This window comes from Lichenostomus cassidix, chromosome 10, assembly GCF_008360975.1.
Source record: "Lichenostomus cassidix isolate B80296 chromosome 10, HeHo_3.0, whole genome shotgun sequence".
Classification (NCBI taxonomy): domain Eukaryota; kingdom Metazoa; phylum Chordata; class Aves; order Passeriformes; family Meliphagidae; genus Lichenostomus; species Lichenostomus cassidix.
The window spans coordinates 7,750,670-7,772,323 of NC_139491.1; the positions used below are offsets into that span (position 1 = coordinate 7,750,670).

At 56.0% G+C, this 21,654-nt stretch overlaps 3 protein-coding genes across 4 annotated transcripts; 1 reads left to right on the forward strand and 2 right to left on the reverse strand.

Moving 5' to 3' along the window:
* Window positions 1-292: 292 nt before the first annotated feature.
* KIF7 (kinesin family member 7) lies at window positions 293-11,003 on the reverse strand. The gene is made up of 18 exons (XM_085070449.1): window positions 10,687-11,003; window positions 9,232-9,432; window positions 8,588-8,999; window positions 7,502-8,033; window positions 7,064-7,201; window positions 6,694-6,918; window positions 6,085-6,284; window positions 5,700-5,806; window positions 4,972-5,127; window positions 4,469-4,671; window positions 4,158-4,355; window positions 3,827-3,952; window positions 3,180-3,356; window positions 2,659-2,874; window positions 2,252-2,458; window positions 1,582-1,780; window positions 1,340-1,489; window positions 293-1,156 (listed from the first exon to the last, which is right to left on the reverse strand). The coding sequence occupies exons 1-18, from the start codon at window positions 10,985-10,987 to the stop codon at window positions 771-773; spliced, it is 4,134 nt and encodes a 1,377-aa protein (XP_084926575.1). The 5' UTR covers window positions 10,988-11,003; the 3' UTR covers window positions 293-770.
* Window positions 11,004-11,108: 105 nt separating this feature from the next.
* Window positions 11,109-14,740, forward strand: LOC146432647 (ras-related and estrogen-regulated growth inhibitor-like protein). 2 transcript variants are annotated; one of them, XM_085070446.1, is made up of 4 exons: window positions 11,111-11,957; window positions 12,358-12,411; window positions 12,680-12,756; window positions 13,311-14,740. In XM_085070446.1, exons 1-4 carry the CDS (start codon window positions 11,819-11,821, stop codon window positions 13,734-13,736), a joined length of 696 nt encoding a protein of 231 aa, XP_084926572.1. In that variant the 5' UTR covers window positions 11,111-11,818; the 3' UTR covers window positions 13,737-14,740. The 2 variants fall into 2 exon arrangements, with proteins under 2 accessions (XP_084926573.1, XP_084926572.1); XM_085070447.1 differs by lacking the exon at window positions 12,358-12,411 and having other exon boundaries at window positions 11,109-11,957.
* Window positions 14,741-14,958: 218 nt separating this feature from the next.
* PLIN1 (perilipin 1) lies at window positions 14,959-21,187 on the reverse strand. Its single transcript, XM_085070450.1, has 9 exons — window positions 20,968-21,187; window positions 20,273-20,331; window positions 19,451-19,649; window positions 19,253-19,335; window positions 18,653-18,905; window positions 18,134-18,468; window positions 17,469-17,615; window positions 16,537-16,770; window positions 14,959-16,045 (listed from the first exon to the last, which is right to left on the reverse strand). The coding sequence occupies exons 2-9, from the start codon at window positions 20,315-20,317 to the stop codon at window positions 15,665-15,667; spliced, it is 1,677 nt and encodes a 558-aa protein (XP_084926576.1). The 5' UTR covers window positions 20,318-20,331; window positions 20,968-21,187; the 3' UTR covers window positions 14,959-15,664.
* Window positions 21,188-21,654: the final 467 nt, after the last annotated feature.

Below are 21,654 nucleotides of genomic sequence, written 5' to 3' on the forward strand. Positions count from 1 at the left end.
TCTCTCAAGAATATGAAAACCCTGCTTTAAAGCAGCTTATAGGCTGCAACAGAAATACAGAACCAGAGTTACTTTTATCATGGATGTTTCAGACAATGCTGCTGCTGCTGCCTGGAGATGCTTTTCCTGTGGCAACTTAAAACAGGAGACCTACCAGATCTGGCTTGGACTACTTAAAGCAGATATTTAAACATTAGGGCAACACTGGGACAGCAGCTGACTTCCCATGCAGTGAGATTTAAATACAACTCCTCTCCTACATACCCAGAGTAAGTGGCCCCTCACATAACCATTTCATAAAACTCACTCTGCTTTATTAGAAAAGTTATAGTAGAAATGTAAAAAACCCAACGGTACTACAAAAATCTATATACAAATTCTGCAGGACTGCAGAGCATCTCCCTCCAAGGCTGCCAGGGCTGTGCAAGCCCTTCAGCCCAGGTTTGTAAATTGTAAACAAGTTTTTAGTGTTAAGAAGCCTAGAAAGGTGTCTCCTGCCTCACAGTGTTTAAGCTGCTGAGGGAGCAGAGGAAAAGCATCCTCTCCGTGCTGCCTGGACTGGCAGCAACATGGAGAATGTAGGCTGATGCTCCCACACCTTACACACTCAATTCCTTTATCGTGACAAGTCACATCTTTCTCTTCCTCAGGCCTCTGAAATGTAACAGGATTGTAGCCAGGCTGGCTTGCAGGGCAGGAGGGCTCTCAAGCTCAGGTCAGCTCCTCCTTGCTGCGCCTTGCTCTGTGCCAGGGGAGCGTTAAGCATGTGTCTAGAGCGGGTTTTTCCTCACGTCTATCATGGCTGGGTGATAAGGCACTGGGCTCACGTTCAGGCTGGCTCTGCGCAGCTCCCTGCGGGGCTTGGGAGCAGCAGCCAGGCTGCGGGGAGGGTGCAGCTCGTGGGGCTGCCCTGCTCTCAGCGAGTGCTCTGCCTCCCTCTGCCGAAGGTCACCGGGGCTGTCGTTGGGCAGCGAGGAACGTCTCCACGTCGAGGGCAAAGGAGCATGCACCAGATCCCTGCTCTCATCCCTGACCCGAGGGCTCTCTTCAGCCACAGCCAGTGGCACAGGTTGTTCCCTGAGGCTGGATACCTCACAGGTCCTGAGCTCAGGGGCAGCTCTGTCCCCAGCACCGTGAATGCTTCTCTCCATCCCTGCTGGGAAAAAGGGTACAGTGAAGTGAGTATCAGGATCTCTACTTTTCTCATCAAAATTGATGCCTGTATAGCAGTTGCTGAAGGACCTGTGCACTGCTCCAAGCTCTCACTGCCACGGATGGGAATCCAATCTCCCTTTTAACTTGGCAGAACAGCAAAGCCCTAGCCTGGGTTTCTTCTCACCTTTGGTCTGCCCAGGATGGAGGTTCATGTTACTCAGTCTCTGGTTCAGCTCCTGGTTTGCCCACATGTAACGGCTCAGCTCCTTTTCCAGCACCTGAATCCTTGCCTCATACTGCAGCTTGCTGCTGGCCAGCCCCTCGTCCATGTGCTCTACAAGGAAAAACAAAGCCATTTCATTCTGGGAGCCCTGTGAAAGACAGAAGCAGTGGCACTGCTGCCCCTGTGGGGAGCTGGAGGGTTACCACGGCTCTGCTGCAGCAGTAACTGCATGTTCTGCTCGTGCTCCTTCTGCTGCAGGGTGAGCTGGCGATCCATCTCCAGGCGCTGGCGCTCCACGGCTGCCTCCAGCCAGTACACCAGCTGCTGCTGCTCTTCCAGCTGCATCTCCAGCTCCGAGAAGGCAATGTGCTGCCTGTGCTGATCCTCTCGCAGTGTCACCACCTGGCCAGGGCCCAAGAGCAAGGAACAACCTCAGCTCCTTCACGCCTGGGAAGATTTCCTGCCCCACCCCGAGCTTTAGTCAAGTTAGTTTTTTGGTACAGCTTACAAAGGTTAGTAGTGCTGGGATGTCAGAGCTGCCTCGTGGAGGGAAGAGCAAGGTGTGGCTGCACCGATGTGGCAGAGCCACCGCAGGGATCCATGCATCCTATGACTAGTTAAGCCCCTCTCCCAGCTGGGGTCATGGTGCTGTGGCTTTGTGGCCTGACTTTACAGGGCAAAACTACAGTATGATGCAAGGAGAAAGCTAGAAACTGAGGAAAACAAGAGTTTGATCAGATCATCATTTCTGTTAACAAGTACTTTCAAGCTGTGTTCTGTTCATTATGTGTTCTGGCTGGCTAATAATGTAATCACTAATAGCCAGTAAATGAAATACAGCTCCCATGAGCATAGAGGACAGTTGTCTCCCACCTTGTCAAAGTACTTGCAGAGCAGAGCTCGGGTCTCGGAGGAGGAGAGGTAGCTGAGCTTGGCCATGAGGTTCATCTCACACTGGGACAGCAGGCTGGCTGAGGCCCGCAGGACTCGCTGCCTGCAGGTGATGGACTCATTCTTGTACTCAATGGCTGCATCCAGAGCCTCGATTGCCTCATCCAGCTGGAACAAGATCCGTTCCTCCTGCCAGGGCAGAGCTGCAGTTACTAGGGAGCAAAGGGTTTGCTCTGTCTCACCCTGCCCTAACCTCACCATCTCAATAGTGCTGGTGAGAAGCTGGGATATGCAGAGTTTGGGATGTGGGGAGCATCTGCTAACAAACTTGTGCTCAGGTTTTTACTTCTCTCCTACAACCTCACACTCCCCAACCCCAGCAGAGGTACCTCTGGGGACAGCAGGGTGCCCTGACGCAGCTTGTTGTCGAGCTCCAGCCTCTGTTTGAGCAGCTGGTCCTTCTCCTGGCGCAGGCTGTTGATCTCCTGGCGGATCTGCTGCTGGTCATGGGCACTGCCATGACGCAGCTGCCCATTCTTCTCACTCAGCTCCTTTTCCAGGTGCTCCAGGCGGCTGGACACACGCACTATATCATCTGTCAGGGCCTGCAGCAGAGGATGCTCAAGGGGATCTGCTCTGAAGGCAAGTCAGGCCCTCAGCCCCGTTCTACTCCCTCTGTAGGTCAAGTGACCCCCTAGGCACACATAAGCCAAGGGCTACCCAACCAATGAGCTCAGAAGCACAGCACAACCAGACTCTTCCACAGAGACAGATTTCATACCCACTTCCCAACACCACCTTGTCCTGGTCTGCAGCTCTCTGGCAGACCCAGGATGGCACCCAGGTCTTCCAGCCTCCAGCTCTGCTGGAAATCCAGCAAGCTGTTGAGGTGTCACACTCTTGTCCCTACCTGGCTGGAGCGCAGCCGTTTGCTCTCCAGGCCATTCTTCTCCTGCAGCAGGGCTTCCTTTTTGGCCACAATAGCTTCCCGTTTCCTCAGCTCATCTTCCAGCTCATCCAGCGCCCGGCGCTGCTCGAGAACTTTATCCATCTCCATGTCCAGCCACTTCTTCTGTTCCTCAATTTTCTGATGGAAGGAGAGGCAAAGGGCATGTATGTGCGTGCAGATAGCAGCAGCAATGCCCAGGACTGCTGGACTAAAGAGCAGTGGAGTTGAGATCACAACAAGAGTCTTGATTCCATCTCTGCTAACAGCCCGGACTCTGCTGGTTTTATCCTTCCAGCTCCTCCAAGAGGCAGACCTAAATTAAATTCCCAGCTGCCAAGGAGTTCTTGGAGGGCACATCTCCCATGACCCTTCTGCTAACAGACAAAATTTCAAAGCTTCTTTACCAATGCTAGGATTTAGACGAGATCCTGGTCCTGGGGGTAAGACAAGATCTTAAGTCCTCTGCTACTAGATGCAAATGGTATTATGGACTGTAATTCTCAAGGATGTCATGGGCTCATGTCCCTGTTTTCAGATCTTCCCCATCAGCCTGCAGTCTGCCAAGCATCTCCTCTGTCCAGGAAAGAGGAGGCAGGCTCACTCTGTACCTGCTGCTGCTCCAGGCTGATCACAGAACCGTTGCTGCCACTCCGCCGCTTCCTCTGGAAAGCCGCAATTTCCTCTGTTTTGATGCGCAGGATTTTCTGGTGCTGCTCATGCTTGAGTTCCAGCTCCTGGGTGTGAAAGAGCAGCCATAAGCATGGAGGGGGTGGGAGATGTTTGCCCTATGGTCAGGGGCTGAGGGACAGGTTATGTTCTCTATCTCTTTGGATACTCTCCATCTCCATGCTCTCCAAGACAATCACAGACCACATCAGAGCCCACCACTGTCATCCTCACAAACAGCACAGAAGCACAGCTGCTCCTGCCCTCTCCTACCTTGACTCGGTGCTGTCCCTTGTTCACCTCCGTCTCCAGCCGCCGTTTCTGCTCGCTCTCCTCGCGCAGCCGCCGCTGCAGCTGCCCCTGCTGCCTCCTCATCAGCTGAATGTTCCTCTCCAGCTCCTGCACACGCTTCTCACTCTGCGCCGAGAGCGACACCAACCTCTCTGTCGCCTGCTTCTTCCTGCACAGAACCTGCCAGAGGGTGAAAACAGCCCTTGGCCTCGACATCTCCCCAGTGCCCTTTGCAGAGATGCCCCCAGCTCTGCCCTGCTCAGCACAGGGTGGGCAGAGCCCTTCCCCCTCACCTGTGCCTTGCTCTGCGCGGCAGCCACGCGTGTGCGATACTCCTGCAGCTTGCGCTTCTCCCCAGGGTCCCACGGCTCTTTGCCCTCCAGCTCCTGGAGCTGCTTCTGGCTGTCGCTCAGCTCTGCCCGCACCTGCTCTGCTTCCTGCTCCAGCTCACTGATCTTCTGGCTGTACTGCCTGTTCAGAGCCTGGGCGTCCTTGCCTGCAACACAGCCCCCTCTCTCACAGCCAGGATCCTGACCCTTCCTCCCTCTCCCCAAGTATTTTTGGCTACAGAGACTGAATGTTCCCTTTTCCTCAGGCACTCCAGAGAAGGGAGAAACCAGTGGGAAGCGTTTCTGTCAGCTGGAGGGATGGAGAAACAAGGCTCTGCTGCTTATAGGGGAAGAAACTGAGCACAAGCAACACAGGGAGAGATGAGGATGGAAGCAGAGACCAAGCACCATGACTAGGAGGAGATTTTATGGGAAATGGACACATATTCCCACCAGCAGCTCTGCACCTGTCTTAACGAGCTCTGTGATCAGCTCCTCCTTCATGCGGATGTTGATTGCCAGCTCTCGGATCTTCTGCTGTGCTTGCACCAGCCTCCACTCAGAGTCCTTCCCTGGCAGGCGCTCCCAGGAGCCAAGCAGTGACTCCCGCTTCCCACAGACCTCTGGAACACAGATTCCTAGGTAAGGAAAGTGCTATCTCAGCAGCTGGGTGACAGAAGGACTATCTGATCTTGGATCTGCAGCCAGAGTCTGGCACAGCATTGCCCAAAATCAGCTGCAGCTTCCGCCAAAACACTCATCCTTGCCAGCCCCTAGAGTTCAAGTTTCTTGCTAACAAAAGTCTGGCTAGCACAGGTCTTTCCCATGAGAATTCTTTTTGTGTTTTATAAACAAAGATAAAGTTTGGATGTTATTAAAAACATTGTCCCAAGATTTGGATGGTGCAGACCTGGCCAATCAAGCCTAGGGGGAGGTTTCTGACTGACCAATCTGGGTGACCTTTGAAAACTCTATATATATGTTGGATTCAAACAATAAAGTACTTTTTTCTATGCCACGCTGAGAATTGGGGCTTTCCTTCTCTGCTAGCGGCTCAACAACGACACAAAAGTAGCTGGACTGTCAACTGCTCCATTTTTGTCCTCTGGGCTGATCCAGGGGGGACATGAAGATCACCCAGTGAAGCACTGCCAGCCCATGGAAGATTGTCGAACAACCTATGGTTGCTACTTGCCTTTTGACAGCTCCACCTGCTCCTCCTGAATTGAGTGGGCATTGCTTCCACTTGGCTCCTCGTTCAACTTCAAAATCTCTTTCTTGCTCAAATTTTGAATCCCATTTCTAGGAGAAGAAAATTGATCAGTTGAGTCTGGGCACTACTAAAACTGTTCCCAGTAAGGACCCTCACAATCTACAGGCTTCAGAAGGAGATGGAAACAATAGCTGAGGTCAGGAAAGATGGTAATTAGCTCTGCAGGGAGCAGAAAGGTATCTCAGCAGCATCACTGACCCCACAGGCAGCATTTGCCCCCACATCAGACATGAGAGCTGAGCTCCAGAGGTAGCGCAGCCTGGTCACTGCCAGGGCACCACACAGGGCTGGGACAGCCTCAACTCACCGGCGCTGGGACAGGGACCGTTTCCGTTCCCATTCCTCCACCTCCTCTCCCGAGGACAGTTCTGATGGCTTCTCCAAGTCCTGGCTGAGCTCCCTCTTCAGCACCACATCTCTGACCTCGGGATCACCCACTGGGCACTGTGTGTGGTTTGGGTGCCAGCCTGCTGGCTCTTCCTGCAAGGAGGAGTTGCTGCTGAGCTTCTGGGGCACAGAATTGGGGAGACAAAACAAGCTGTGTGAGCAAGTGTTAGCAAAAACAGCTCCCAGCTGAGCATCATTGCTAGACATAAAGAAAAGCAACAAAATGGAGTTGAGTGTATTTTCAGGGGAACTGGTGTGCTGCCAGACCCAGTTGCCTGTGCTCCTGCCCTCTGCTGACACTGAACAAATCTGGGACTCACCCGTAACATCAAAGTAAAAGCCTCAGTTTTGAAGCTGGGCTGTTTTTGCCAGAGTTGTAAAACTCCAGATTTGAACATCAAGCACAGTCCTCTGGACTACACTTCTGACAAGGGTCACGTTCAACAGCAGGGAAAAAGCAACTCCTACGCTGGAGAGCAGCCAAGTGAAGAGGGAGCAGTTTTTCAATGGCACAGCCTCATGCCCTCACCTTCCTGCAGAGAGCTCTTCCACTCTGCTCAGGAAGCAGCCCCGAGGGAACCCCACCAAGGCCGTGGGATGGGGCAGTATCCAGTGGGGCCGTGTGAGGTCTCTGGCTGGCAGTGACCAGGTGAAGATTTTCCAGCAGTCCAGGCACACACAGGTTTGGCATTGCCATCTCCAAGCGCACGTGCAGCTCTGAGATCTTATCCTGCTGCTCCTGCAGTTTGTCACTCTAGGAAACAGTGAGAAAAATGTGGTTACATACGTGTTGATATCAGAGCTACTGCAGAGAAACTTGAAAGTTGGCTTAAGCACCCCTGGGAAGGCAGGAGAGGAGTGGGACAGGTCCCTACAAAGAGAGCAGAGCCCAGAAATACCTGCAGCTTATACTGTTCCATAGCATCCTCCAGGGCAGCCAGGAAATCACGGTTCTCCTCCTCCAGGCGTTCCACTTGCCTCTGCAGCTTGGCCAGCTGCTCATCTTTGGTGGACTCACACTTTTTCTCGGTACTCACCTGCTCCCCAAAATAAAAGAGAGGCAGCATCAGCACCCACCTTTGTCCTTCCCTTCCCATGCTGGACTCTGCAAGGACACAACAGCTCTGCAGACCCAGATTTTTCCTGTGCAATAACTCTCTCAGCTGCAGCTGAATCCAATTTCTCCCTGCCTGCTGGGAGGACCATGTCCTCCTGCCTCCCTAGGCCTCCTGGACAGGCAACATCTCCTCCTCTCCCAACCCTTCCATCATGCTATGCCGGGGCTGCTGTGGCCACGAGATGAACCCAACCTCAGAGCTGCAACACCCCACTGTTACCTGAGCTTTTGCCAGCTTCGAGCCTTGTGCCTCGGGGCCCTGCTCCTCCATGGAGGTGCTCTCAATGCCGCTATCCAGCCCGGCTGAGGTCAGCTCGCTCCTCTCGCTCTCCACGGCGCACAGCCACTCCTTCACGCGCAGGATCTGCTCCACGGTGAGGTTGCTGTCCTCCTGGAGCTCCATGAGCAGGCGGTACGCGGCGTCGGTGCAGGTGCGGTAATGGGCGCACTCGGCCAGCAGCCGGGCCGTGGCGTCCGGCGCTTGGCGCTTGCTGCTGGCCGAGCGGTGGATGATGCGCGTCTCGGAGCGCTGCCGCTGCTCCAGCGCCTTCTGCAGGTTCTTGATCTGCAGGTGGAGCTCCTCGATGTGCTCCGTCTCCTTGCGGCAGTTCACCACTGCCCTGTTCTGGATGTTCTGTGCCCGGTTGGCGTAATTCAGCGTGTTGAGGCTCTCGTCAAAGTCAGAGGATGATGGGCTGATGCAGGCGATCATCACAGTCTGGGCGTTCCCCCCCAGAGAGTCTTTCAGGATCCTAAGGAAAAGCACAAGGATTAAAATAGTGGAAATACAAAACAACGTAGGAAACAGAATGTTTTCAACCCTTTTCAGAGGTTAAACCCAAGGAAAATGACATTCTTGCTCTGTAGTTGGTTTGGCACTAGTGAGGTGAGTGGATCACTAAGCAGAGGATTAATAGTTTGCACCTTGCCAAGTTTCCATCCAAATATTTCCTGAGGCTGGGAGCACCCTGACTCTGTGATCACTGTGCTGCCAGGGGTCCTGCTGGAGATTGCAAAGGCCACCTGCTTGAGCTAAGAACTAACTGTAGACCATTAAACAAGCCTATTTCTTATTCCCTGCAGAATTTTTTATATTCTGTAGGCAGAAAGGACAGGATAACCCACAGTGACACCTCATCTCAGCTTCAGTGGCATGAATCATGCAAGCCTCATCTCCAGCACTGCAATGAGCTAGGCCTGTCATTTCTACCCTGGTCTCATTGCTCCTCGAGATTCCCTACATGAAAACCCACAGAGAGGGCAGATCTGTAAACTGAGACATGGGAGGTCCTGGTCCCAGTGGTACCTGGTGATTTTGGAGTCCCTGTACGGGATGTGGGTGGTCTTTCTTCGAGGATCTCCCAAGGCACTGATGACATTGCCCAAGGCCAGGAGGCCACAGTTGATCTGGATACTCTCCTTCAGCCTCTCCCCTGTGTTTCCAGTCTTCACAATTCGCTCTGAGCCCGCCAGGTCCACAAAGTGAAACTTGGACACCAGGACCTGTCCGGCGGCAGGGACAGCAGGGGGGTGGTGGTGCAGGGGCAGCCAGCCAGCCCCACGCCGCTGCTCCATGGTCACTGTGAAGATGGTGTGCGAGCGGCTCGACTGCCTGTTGATGTGGGTGGCTCCCGTGTGCTTGGCCGTGTTCCCCATCTCCAGCAGGCTCAGCACCTCGTCCAGCCCTTCCACTTCGGACTCCTTCACGCCGCAGAGCACTGCAAAGCAAAGGCAGCTGTGGCTGGGAGGGATGGGCTGCCTGAGAATGCAGCTCCTCTGCACAGCCTGGTGCTGTGCCCTGCCCAGACCAGCTTTCAGGACTAAGCACAGCAAACTGCTGCAGGAGACAAAGGGATGGAGGGAGAGATGTGGCTCTGCCTTCATGGATAGATAACCCAGCTCTAGCCTACAACATGGGGAGACAAGGAGCCTGTGCACAGCCACACGTACCAATGTTCCCCTTGTCATCCTCCCGGATCTGGATGTCTTTGCTGGCTGTATCCACCTGCAGCAAGTCCCGAAACTCCTCCTTGTACACTTCCAGGTAGGACACTCTGACCGTGTAGTCGATCAGGTCATTCTCATCGATGAGCCTGAAGGTCTCAGCCATGGCTCGTGGGATGATGCCCTGCTCATCCTCATTGATGGAAGCTGGCAAAGAGAGGCATGACACAGTCATGGAGAGCAGGGAATGTCCAGAGAGCCCACGCTGGCTGGGGACAGAGCTGTGGTCAGAAAGCTGCCTGCAGCACACGTCAGCTGGGAAGGAGCAGCCTCACGACTCTCCCACAGCTCAGCCCTCACAGCCTGGGTTAAACATGCCACAAGACCTTTGGGCAAATCCTATCCCACTGCTGTGCTAGATTCCAGCAAAGCTACTTGTTTCCAGTCCTTCCTCAAGAAGGAAAGAGCATCTTAGCATTTTAGTAAGAATTAAACAGTGCTGTCCTTTGAAGCCAGCATGACTCCACAACTTTTCCCAGCTCCGAGAAGGATTTTTTTTGTGCTTGCAGCTTGCTTGTATCTGGCCACAGCACTCTGCTGTCTGAATTTTAAATGTTTTTCCTTTTACCTCAACCAGCCATGTAAAATGGCAATTCCTAAATTTGGTGCAATGATAGCTTGAACTGGGAGACTGAAAACAGAGGCAGATTAGAAGTATGGAAACAATTTAGTGTTTACAAACAATGCAATTAACTAAAGATGACTGCAACATTTACAGTACATCCTCTGTAAGAAATCATAATGCCATTAAACCAGAATGAAAGTTTTCCCTTTCTCCATTCCCTTCATATAAAGAAACTAACAGAATTAAAACTTGCAAATCTCCCTCTACTTCAGGTTTGTCAGGACCTAGGACTATCACCACCAGCTGCAGCTCTGGTGGAGGACCAGGTCCTGTCACTTGTCCTGCAGTGAAAGAGGAGAAACCTAAACACTGTGATCTTGAACATGTCAATGGGGGATGGCAGGGATGCTGGCGGTGCAGGGATGGTGGCAGAGCAGGGATGCTGGTGGGACAGGGATGCTGGTGGAGCAGGGATGCTGGTGGAGCAGGGATGCTGGTGGAGCAGGGATGCTGGTGGAGCAGGGATGCTGGTGGAGCAGGGATGCTGGCAGGACAGGGATGCTGGCAGGACAGGGATGCTGGTGGAGCAGGGATGCTGGCAGGACAGGGATGCTGGCAGGACAGGGATGCTGGTGGAGCAGGGATGCTGGTGGAGCAGGGATGCTGGTGGAGCAGGGATGCTGGCAGGACAGGGCTGCTGGTGGACAGGGATGCTGGTGGAGCAGGGATGCTGGTGGAGCAGGGATGCTGGCGGGACAGGGATGCTGGTGGAGCAGGGATGCTGGTGGCGCAGGGATGCTGGCAGGCGCGGCGCCGCCGGTCCCCGCGAGACTTACCGACGCTGGCCTCCCCGATGGTGTAGGTCTTGCCGGAGCCGGTCTGCCCGTAGGCGAAGACGGTGGCGTTGAAGCCGCGGAAGAAGGCGCGCAGCAGCGGCTGGACGCAGGCCCGGTACACGGCCGCCTGCCCCGCCGCCTCGGGCAGCACGGCGGCGAAGCGGAACCGGCGGCGGCCCAGCGCCACCTCGCCGGTGGCGGCATCGGCCCGCAGGCAGGGCCGGTGTCCCCGCAGCGCCTCCCGGGGCAGCAGCGGCCGCACCCGCACCGCCACCCGCACCGCCGCCGCCTCCGCCGCCATGGCCGCGCCGGGCGCACCGCGATGGCGTCAGCGGCTCCTCCCGGCGCGGCCGGGGAGGGAGGATGCGGCGGCCGGGGGGATGCGGCGGCCAAGGGAGATGAGGCGGCCGGGGGGATGCGGGGGAGTGCGGCCGGTCCTCGCCGCCCCCCGGGGGGAGCGGGGGACGCGCGGTGGCTCCCGGGTGCTCCCGGCGAGCTCCGCCACTCGGGAGATGCTCCATCACTCTTGGGATGCTTCCTCACTCGCAAGGGACTTCATCCCTCGTGAGATGCTTCCTCAGGTGCGAGGCAGCGCTCCGTTAGTCGCGAGGTGTTCCGTCTGTGGTGGAACAAAGTTCCGCCAGCCATGAGATGCTCCGTCAGTCACAGGGGACTCACATCTCTCATGAGCTGCTCCATCACTGACGAGACACCCCAGCACCCGCCACACTCCTCCGCTCCTCGCAGACATCCCCACGATCTCCGTGGGGAAGGGACGAGGGGCTGCGTGGCCCTGCCGAGGCACAGAGTGCTCGAGGTGGAGGCGTGAGCACCTCCCGGGCTGCAGTTTGCGGAGCAGCTGGTGCGGACAGCTGGTGCTTCCCGGCCGCCCGCCGCGCTGGGGGCTGGCGGGGCCGGCTCAGCCACTGACGTATGTTCAGGACAGTCTGAGCGATGACAAAGTTTTTCATCCGGCTGCCTGCAGTTCCCTCTGCACCGCCCCTGCGGCTGCGGGGAGGGGTATGTGCCTCGCGGGTCCCCCGGGTGCCGTGGGAAGCGCTGGGCTGTCGGCTGTGCCGAGCGGAGTTGGACGCACGGCTGGGGCTGCCGGACGGGCACGGCCGCGCTCGGCATGGGGCTGCGGCTCCCCCTGCGCCGGAGCACCAGCTTCACCCCCGACCACCCTGCCCTCATGGAGGTGCCTGGCCCCACTGCCCTGAAGATGGAAGCGAACGTCCTTGTCATGGGAGCAGACAACGTAGGGAAATCAGGTGAGAACTGACCGTGAGCTGGAGCCGTGACCAGGCTGAAAACTGCAGCAGTGTTAGGAGGACCAATGTCAGGGGAACAGCCCGCAGAGCAAATTGGTGAGATGGGGCTGAGCCTAGGGGTGCAGCTGTGGTTCAAGGTGGGGAAGCTGAACACAACCTTGTAGGCAGTGGGTGAGTGACAGGGAAAGGTATTTTCCACTGAGCTGCTGTTTGCTGATGCTCTGGGTCACGCTGTGCCTCTGCTGCACACAGAGACCTGCTGGTGGCTGGAGGAAACTCAGAGGTCGTTCCTACTTGCAGAAGTGTACAAGGGGATGGTGCCTGACTCTGCTCTGGATTTAGAAAGGAGAATCCTCCGGGTTTAGGGTTGTTCTGATGATTCCTATCCTTCGCTCTGCAGCTCTGACTGTGCGTTTCCTGACCCGGCGCTTTATTGGCGAGTATGGAGACATGGGTGAGTGCCAGGCCAGGGCCAGGCCAGTTCCCATTAGGGACTGGGGTCGAGACACAACCCTGCTTCTGCCTGCAGGATTTCATTGAAGCCCATCCTCTTCTTACCTTTCTTCAGAGCCTTTGCCTACTCTCAGGGGCTCGATGTTGTATCTGGTCAGTGACCCATCTCTTTGCTCCAGAACTGCTTCTCTGGGGTGCAGAAAGTCCAGGGTGGCAGCTGGTGACACCATGAAGATGACTATTTTTTTTTCTTTTTTTGGGGGAGGCAGAATTCATCTACAGCCACAACCTGACTGTGGATGGCCGAGAGATTCTCTTCCACATCTGGGATGTCCCCAGTTCCCAGGTGAGAGGGCTCTACTCCTATCACCCATTTCTACCCCAGGGACAAAACCCCCCTTTATTGGCAGTTACCTATGGGGAACCACAGGCTGAGAGGTCCAGTTGAGCAAAGCTCTCAAATCAGAGGGTTCACAGGGGACTGAACCTTTCTCACCTGCCAAGCATGGGGCAGCAGTGTTGCTGACAGGGTAGCAATAGTTACCATAGCCCATAGGCCTCTGGCTGAGAACACTGGAGCTGAAGCACTGATACTGATACAGGACTGTGCTAAAGAAGTAGAAGTGCTGCTCTGAGGTCCCCACACTATTATCACCTACAGCCTGCAGTGCTTGGCACCTGGATGAATTTGGAGTTTGGGTGTGATGCTGAAAGCTGAATTGTCCCCCATTGGTGAGGTCTGCCAGGTGCTGCTCTGCCCTCCTTGGTACTCCTCTTTCTCTCTGCCCTTTTGCTGTTCGCTAGCCATCCCTGTCCCGATGGGCTCAGGATTGCCCTCTAGCAGGCAGGCCTGGAGGGAGGGAGCCCAATAAAATAACCCTTCCTTTCCTCTTTCCCCAGGAGCAGGCAGAGGATGGCTCCTCAGAGGAGAAGCGAATCCAGTGGGCAGACAGCTTTGTCCTGGTCTACAGTATCTGTGACCGTGCCAGCTTCAACATCCTGCCCCTCAAAATCCAGTTCATCAAGGCAGCCAAAGAGGGGCAGAGCCAGGAGAAGGTGCCCATTGTCATTGTGGGCAACAAACGGGACCTGCACCACCAACGGGAGGTGTCCAGCGAGGAGGGTCGGCTCCTGGCCCTCTCTTTAGACTGCGGTTTCTTTGAGGTCTCTGCAGCTGAGGCTTATCACGGGGCCCTCATGGTCTTCCATGGACTGGCCAAGCTCATCCCAGACACCAAGCTGGCCCTGAAGAAGGGTACAGGGATTCGTGGCATTGTCAAGACCATGTCGGCTGTGTTTACCCGTAAGCGAACGGACTCCCTCTGAGCTACTGCATGGATGTTGCTGCTCTCTGTGCTGCTCAGCTGGGCCAAGCCTCCTCACTGGGTGCCCATGGAGATGGTGTGTGTCTTTCCATAAGTATGATGGGTTCCTTGCTGTCCTCCTGATGTCAGGGTCTGGGGGTCCTGCCATGCACAGCCAGTGCAGCCAAGGACTGTAGTGTGTTACTCTTGGCTCTACCATGGGACAGTCTCATCTCTATGCTGTACCAGCTCTTTAGGAGCATCCTGCTTTCTCCTGTACTCCGACACTGGAAACCATGGGGTGATTTTGCCAAAGCTCCAGGCAGCAGCATCCCTAGCTCCTGCAACAGGAGCTGCCCAGGCTGTAGGCAGTAGGGAGGATATCCTGCTCATGACAGCACATGACTCCCTGTCTCTCCACTCCTACCCTGGGATCCTTATTCCTGTTTAACACTCAGGATCCCCTTCAGTAACCCTGGAGCACCCATAGGCTGGAGAGGAGGGGGTTTCTCCACTGGGGAGGCACTGGTCATTCCCACGTGTGTATCACTGCGTGAGAATGCCCCAGAGCCCATTGCACTGGCAGTCCTGGAGGATCTTGGTGAGGGCTGGTGCCTCCCATCCCCCTGCCTTGCTTTACAGCAGCCCTGCTTGTGGCCCTCTCCCCCACAGCCTTTCAGTGATCACAGCCGTTTCCCTTGTGCGGGCGAGTGCTGAACAGGCTGTGCCTGGGAAAAGCCAGGCACGGGGCTCGTTCCCAGCATGGGAATCGCACCACGCGCCTTCCCAAGCCACTCCTTCTGTAAGGCTGCCTGTCCCCGGGGAGGACAGGAGGTGGGGAAAGGGGTCGCTGGGCTCCTGGCTGAACCCTTCTGCTGCTGGGAGGCTTTTCCCTGTGTCTCCCAAACCCCTTCCCTTCGTGCCCTGGGAAAGCAGTGTGTTGGAAGAGGGTTTGTGCGTGCTGTGTGGACACTGATTTCTCTGCTGTGTTCTTCTGGAAATGCAATAAATTGTCTTTGGCAGGAAGCCCCGGCTCCTTGGAGCTGTGAATTTGTACTTGGGGCATGGGAAGAGACACGTACCCTGCTGGGCATGAGCATCCACTATCCCTCTGGCAGCCACCCACAGGGTATGGAACAGCATGTTTCCTGCACCCACTCCCTTGGCCCTGAGCTGGGGGTCTCACCCCAGTCTGTTCCTGTGCCTTGCTGTGTCACTCCCATAAAGCAGCCGAGCAGATGGGGTGACTGGCAGGTGGTTTATTATTGCAGGTTTATTGTTGCAGCAGATACAACAAGGTGTTGTGGGGTTGTGGGAAGCCAGGTGATCCTGTGGGAGAGGGGCTCCAGGAGTTCCACCTGTTCTCACCAGCCTTTTCCTGACCCCACCATCCATCTCACCACCAGCTGGGAGGGAAGTGCCCAGGGCTTTCCCACTCGTGAATCCTGTAGGTTAGTGGGAATCTTCAGCCCCTTCATGGAGGAGCAATCCGTGGCCAGGGACAGGGCCTGGGAGGGGGGATGGAGGGAGGAAGGATGGGGAAACAGGCTTGCTATGGTGGTTTTGACAGCTTTGCCATCCTTCCTGCTCTTTCTCAGTGCTGCTCTCAATGTGTAGCCCATCTGAGTTCACTCTATCTGCTGAGCAGGGTCCAAGGTAGCCTAGTACCAGCCCTGGCTGGTACCTTTCTTCTGGTCTCACCACTCTTTCTACATCTTCACCTTTTATTTCCCACCTTCTCCTACTCTCTTTCCAGCAGCAGGGCTTTTGGTTGCTTTTATTCCCCCATCCTGGCTTTGATGCACTCCAGAGCAAGCTATCCCATGGCCTGTCTACCACTCTAAGCTCCTGTCCTGGAACAGGGGTGTGTGTGGGCAGCTGGCAGGGGCCCAGGCAAAGCGTGCTGGGGGGATGTGAGAGGGGCTGGGATGTGCTTGTCCCCCTGCTGGCTCAGTCCTTCTTGAAGGCAGGGCTGTAGAAGTTGCCGTAGTAGGCCCGGCTGTACATGGACTCGGGGCTGAAGCGGTAGGAGCCCTCGCTGACACGCCTGTTGTAGGGGGAGAAGGCGGATTTCCGTGGGAATGGGTACTCGGGGTCGAAGGCAGGGCTGCGGTAGTAGTTGTGCCGCAGGAAGAGGGGGTCCTCGAGCCCCAGGAAGGAGAGGGGGTGATGGCCACGGTACAGCCGCCAGTCACCCCTCAGCTGGGATTTCTCCTCAGTGGAAGGGGCAGCAGGCTTGGTCTCCTCCTCCTCCTCCTTCTTCTCTTTCTTCTCTGCGTTGGTCTTGTTGGCCCTGGATGCTTCTTCTTCCTTCACTGACTGTCTGCGGAGCTGAGAGGTGGGGTAAGCACCCAGCCAGGCTGTACCCACCAGCCAGCCCTGCTCTGCATGTGCTACACAGTCCCCCTTAAGCTGGGATAAGCCAGTTTGCCCCCACAGTGGAGGGGAGTGTGTGGCTTGGAGCCCTTGAGCAGCTGTGGTGGTGAAATGTTCCCAGGAGAACAGTAGGCTGAGGTAAAGGAGAGGGGACATGGTCTCAGTCTGAACTTTCACTTTCCCAGGAATGTGGTCACACCCTGGCTCGGGCATGAGCTGTGTGAAGGTGCCACCACTGTCTGAACTGTTTGTTCTATTGGGGGACTCACTGTCATGGCTTGGGGGATGCTCAGGAGCAGGGTTGGACTGAGGTGTCTTCACAGCACCTCATCCCACCAGTCTAGTACCCCTTGACATTTTCTGGAGCTTTGGGGGGCTCATGGGAGGAGATTAAGCAAAATGGGGTTTGCTGGAGATGGACAGGGCCTGGCTGGGGACAAACTCACCGGCACATAGCTGTACAGGGTGCCCAGCAGATGCTTGGGGGCACTGACGAGGGTCCCCCCCAGAGCATCCACCGTCTCCATGGCCCTGGACAGCCTGCGGGGGGTGAAGAGGATCAACCCCTCTGCCGCATCCCAGGCCACGGCTGGGACCTTCTTCACGCTGGAGATGCCGGTGGCACAGGCGGTTTGCAGGTTGTGAGCCACGCTGCCCACCAGCCCGGGGTCCTGCCCTGCCTGCCCAGAGAAACCAGCTCAGCTCCTGGCCATGGCCCCTGCCCCGCCGGCCCCTCTGGGCAGGGCAGGGGTGGCCCTGGGTTCTCCATCCCCTCTGCAGCTCCAAGCCTGAGAGATTTCAGCTCTGTGCTCTGCAAAAGCCACCACAGCTCTTTGCAGCAAGGTCTCTCCCTGTCCCCGCCAGCTCCCCTCACTCCAGGCCCCGCGGGACCCTCAGCTCCGGGCTGTGCTTCCGCTGCAGGCAGAGGCAAAGGGCACTGACCCCAACCTGCTGCTTCCCGTCCCCAGGTCCCAGCGGAGCCGATGCTGGAGACTGTTCCCAGCCCCACGGGCTGACACCACCCCTTGCTGCTGGGACCGCGGCAGGGGATTTTTCAGGGCTGTTCAGGGGCTCAACAGGGAGTTCAGTGCTGACATCCCACAGCTCCAAAGGAGTTTTGAACATACAAGCCAGGGTGACTTTGCCTGGCACGGAGGCTGCCCACAGACCCCAGCTTTGGGGAATCAGGGAAGGGGGACTGCTGGGGCTGCCCCACTGCCAAGCCCCTCTTGCCTCATCCAAGGTGCAGTTCAAGGTTGAGCAGGGATGGGGGCCTGGTCCCCAAAGGTATTGGGGAACTGCCTCCATGATCCCATGGTCCATGGGTAGGAGGGTGCTTTGGAGCATCCCTAGCCCACTGCTCTGCTTTTCTCCATACCTTGGTGTGGTTGGTGTCTTGCTTCCCTGCCTTCTCCTGCTTCTGCTCTGGTGCCTTGCTCTGCCGCCGGCTCAGCCAGCCTGTGCTGCCCTGCCCATCACTGCGGGTCTGTGGGGCTGGGGGGACACTCGGCTTGGCCAGGCTGCCCTGGAAGAGGAGCAAAAAGCCACTCAGAGGGAGCTGGTTGGTCCCATCCACTCTGTCCTGCTTAGCCTGAGGGAGGATTTCACAGGGGAGCACAGGGAGCAGGGAGTTCATTTGTGTGTCTGGGGAGGAACCCTGAGGGCAGATAGGAGCTCTGGGATTTTGGCACAGGGAAGATGTTCCCAGTGCAGTATGGGGTAGGAGAGGCACTTCCTTCTCCCCCTCCCCTCTGGGTCTCTGCAGGGGCTTTTTGCTTTAGGAAGGATGTTATGGCAAGGCCATAAATCAACAATTACACACTGGGAACCTGCTAAAAATAACTTGTCCCACTAATGTGGTACATGGTTACATGTGAACATCACGCAGGAACCGCCAGCCCCAGCTTCTCCTGCTGAGCAGGGGAAACATACCCTGCTCTCGGATTTGCTCCAAGGAGCCTGAAATGTCTCATCTGAAAGCAGAATCCATTCAAAAGAGGATATGAGGCAGGAGGAAGCCAGCAGGTGGGTTCTGGCACTCACCAGGATGGGGATCCAGGAGGCCAGCTCCTGCCCTTTGGTTTTGGCACGCTGGAGGCTTTGGGTGGTTTGCTGGTAAGCGCGGTGGGACACGGTGCTGACCAAAGCACCAATCCGGCCCAGGGTGCTGGGAGCACTGGGAGGACTGGGAGTACTGGGAGTGCTGTAAGTGCTGGAAGCACTGCGAGTGCTGGGAGTGCTGGGTGCACTGTGAGCGCTGCGAGTGCTGGGAGTGCTGGGAGCCCTGGGAGCACTGGGAGTGCTGGGAGCACTGGCAGTGCTGGGCTTCTGCTGGGAGACCTTTGGTGTTGACAGATGCTTCTTTTTGGGCTTCTGATCTAAAGGCAGAAGAGTACAGGCAGAAGAATGGTGGAAGGGTTACATCCTGGTGGGACAACCCTCCTAGGCAGCCTTATGACAAAATCCAGGGGCTGCCTCCTGCCCCATGCACCCCACAAATGAGGAGCCACCCAGCCAGTTGTCACCAGACTCTGTCAGAGGGGATTTGGGCATCAGGACTACCTGCTTCTTCATCCTCCTCTGGCAGCAGGTATTCCATCAGCTTCTCCAGCCCTCCCAGGGCTGTGTCGACCCCTGCAGCTGCCATCTGGGTCACTGAGTTCTTCCTCGTGTATTTGGCTGTTGTTTCCACTGTGCTCTTGGTGGCCTCATAGCCCTCTGCTGCCAGCTCTATGATCTTATCCATGGAGCTGCCAATAGTGCTTTTGGCACTTTGGAGGGGGCAGGAGATGGTCTCCTTCAGTTCAGATGCAAGCTGTGGGCAGAGAGTTGGAGAACAGCCCTGCTGGTGTGCCATGGGACAGCCAGAGGGACCACAGGGACCCCAGCCATGTCCAGTAAACAGCTCCAAGAGAGGCAAAACAGCTCTCTCCAACTTGGGCTGGAGGTAGCTGGCAGGAATGGCACACAGGACATGGTCGATCTATATTTGGGAGCCCCAGCCATCCTTTGGGCTGGAGGAGCCGTCACTTGGAGATGCTGCCTTGTTTCCCAGCCAGCAGCCCTTCACTGTCCAGAAACAAGACTACAAGACTAGAGGAGATGTCCTGTGGGCTCTTCAGGGGGGCTGGGGGGTCCCAAATTGTCCTGCCTGTGACTTACCTTGTCGACAGGGTACTGGAGAGCAGGGATCTTCTCCTCTAGGTGGTCCAAGCCCCGGCAAGCCAGGTTGTTGGCCACAGCGACTGTCTTGGGCAAAAGCGTGGTTAGAAAAGCACCTGGGCTGTGCCAGCTCTGCTGTCCCAGCAGGGGAAGCTCTGGTAGGCCCCCCTGCCATGTCCCCTCAGCACATGGACTCACACTGTGGCTCCAGCCGGCGCACCACGGGCTCCATGCCCCACATGGCCAGGGCACCAGCACTCTGCACGCCCCGCTCGTACACCTCACACACCGAGGCCATCAGAGGGTGTGCCTCCTTGGTGCTGCTGTAGGTCCTCTGCAGGGTCTCGCAGGTCGAGCTCACCACAGGCAGCTGCAGGACCCTCTGCAGCACGTTCTCCTGGTTCAGGAGATGGACATGGGTGAGCCAACAGCCCTTCCCTGAGGAATGCCCCATTGTGCACACACTGCTGGCTCTTGGTGAGTTGCCGTGACCTGAGGATCTCAGCTTGCACAGGAGGAGGAGGGCAATTCTCAAAGCCCACTGAGGGTCTCCCAGGAGTGTTGTGTAAGGACAAGCAGGCTGGCTGCTGCCACTGAGGGAGCAGGGACACCACAGGCAGTGTCCCCAGGGAGACAGTTCCTGCTCCTCCAATGTCCCAAGCCCGACTGTTTAGGTGCTCCCTCCACCCTGGTGGGAATCTCCATGACTGCTGGAGGTTTGGGAACTGAATTGGGCACAGATGAGGGATAGGCACCATTGGCAGCTATCACTCAGGGCTCCCATCTGCTCAAGGTTAACTTTTTTGAATCTTAACTATTTAATTTCAAGCAAGCAACAAAGTTTATCCTTTCCCTTTGATGATGCTCTGTACTACTGCAGGTAAAGATCCATAAAAAGAAAGCACAGACATGTGGGACAGAGTGAGATGTGGCTGGTGTTCATCCAGGAGAGCCAATACACACTACCTGGCCCCCTTGGTACATCTCTGCCCTCCTCTCTCTCCCTTTCCCTGCACTCACCTTGGCACTTCCATTCTGCAGAGCCTGAGTCTTCTTCACGGTCATTGTGGAGCATCCACCTGCAAAGCAAAGTTGGGAGGCGCAGACTCTGCCTGAAGGCAGGGCTGGGCTTGGGCTCCCCCCTCACCCCTGCACCCCCCAAGCATGGCAGCTGGGCTGACTCACACCTCCCATGGGTGCAATGGACGTGGCATTGCCCAATGCTTGACTTTTTACCAGCTAAACTGTAAAACCAAAGCCTCCATGCAGCCCTCCCCTGCTCATGAGCCTTAACACCCAGAGGTACAGAAAATTAATTGAGAGGCATCGGTTTTGGAGAAGTTGTGGTACGGGCAGGATAAAGGATGCTGGCAAAGCAAACTCAGAGCAACCAGGATGCTAATAGATGGGCATGAGAATAGACTCTGGCTGAGAAGGGTAAGAAGGCAGGACAGGAGCAGACAGAAGAGCAGTGGGTAGGGATGTGGTGAGATGTCCAGCTGAGGTCAGCATCCCCCTCACACACATCTGCTGCTGGTAATGCCTGCACTCATCCCTGTGAAAATAGAGCTCCAGCTCCCAGCCCCAGCACAGACCCCCCTCTTCTTAGAAGCAGATGAAATTCTGGAACTCTAGAAAGAATGGGTGATGCCACCTCTTACTCCCTCATCCCACTGAAGCTGTTCCAGAGCACCCAGCAGGCACAGGCTACTCACCGAGGGCCAGCCTGTCCCCAGCAGAGCAGAGCAGAGTGGTGGCTGCACTGTCCCTTCACACGGGGTGCAGTGAGGGTGATGCACTGTGCTCTGGCCACTACCACCACCACGAGGCTCCACCTCCCTGTTGCGTGGGCTCGGGAGCTGACGGATTGTGGTGGAAACGAGCCAAGGAGCTCCCTGAAACCACTGTAATTGGGAACAGATGACAGCAGAAAATCCCCTTTGTCACCTTCCCTGCAGAGTGCAGAAGCCATATCACCACTGAAATGCTCCTGGGTTTGACATCATTCCTTCCACAGAAGATGAGAAGAAGCTGCCCTTGGACTTCACCACCTCAAAAGCAACAGATCATGAGCAGATAGGGAGAAGGTGGAGTCTGGCAGGGTTTCCTAAGAGACTAAAACCTTCCTGTATTTCTGTAAGCTCTGTTATGCCTCATCATTGACCAGGATATGATCCTGTTGGGAAACCTAACAGAGACCAAGAACATGGTTCCCCAGGAGAGTTTACTAAGTACAAGGAGCAGAAGGCAGACGTAGGGGGACATATTCTGCTTGAAACAATCTGGTTTGGCCAGGTTTGCAATTTCTAAGATGATTCATGAAGCTTTTGGTGAGGAGGCTTTAGCTGATGGTCAGGGCAGACACTACATTAGGAAAGCTCTAGGCATTTGGGGTAGACACA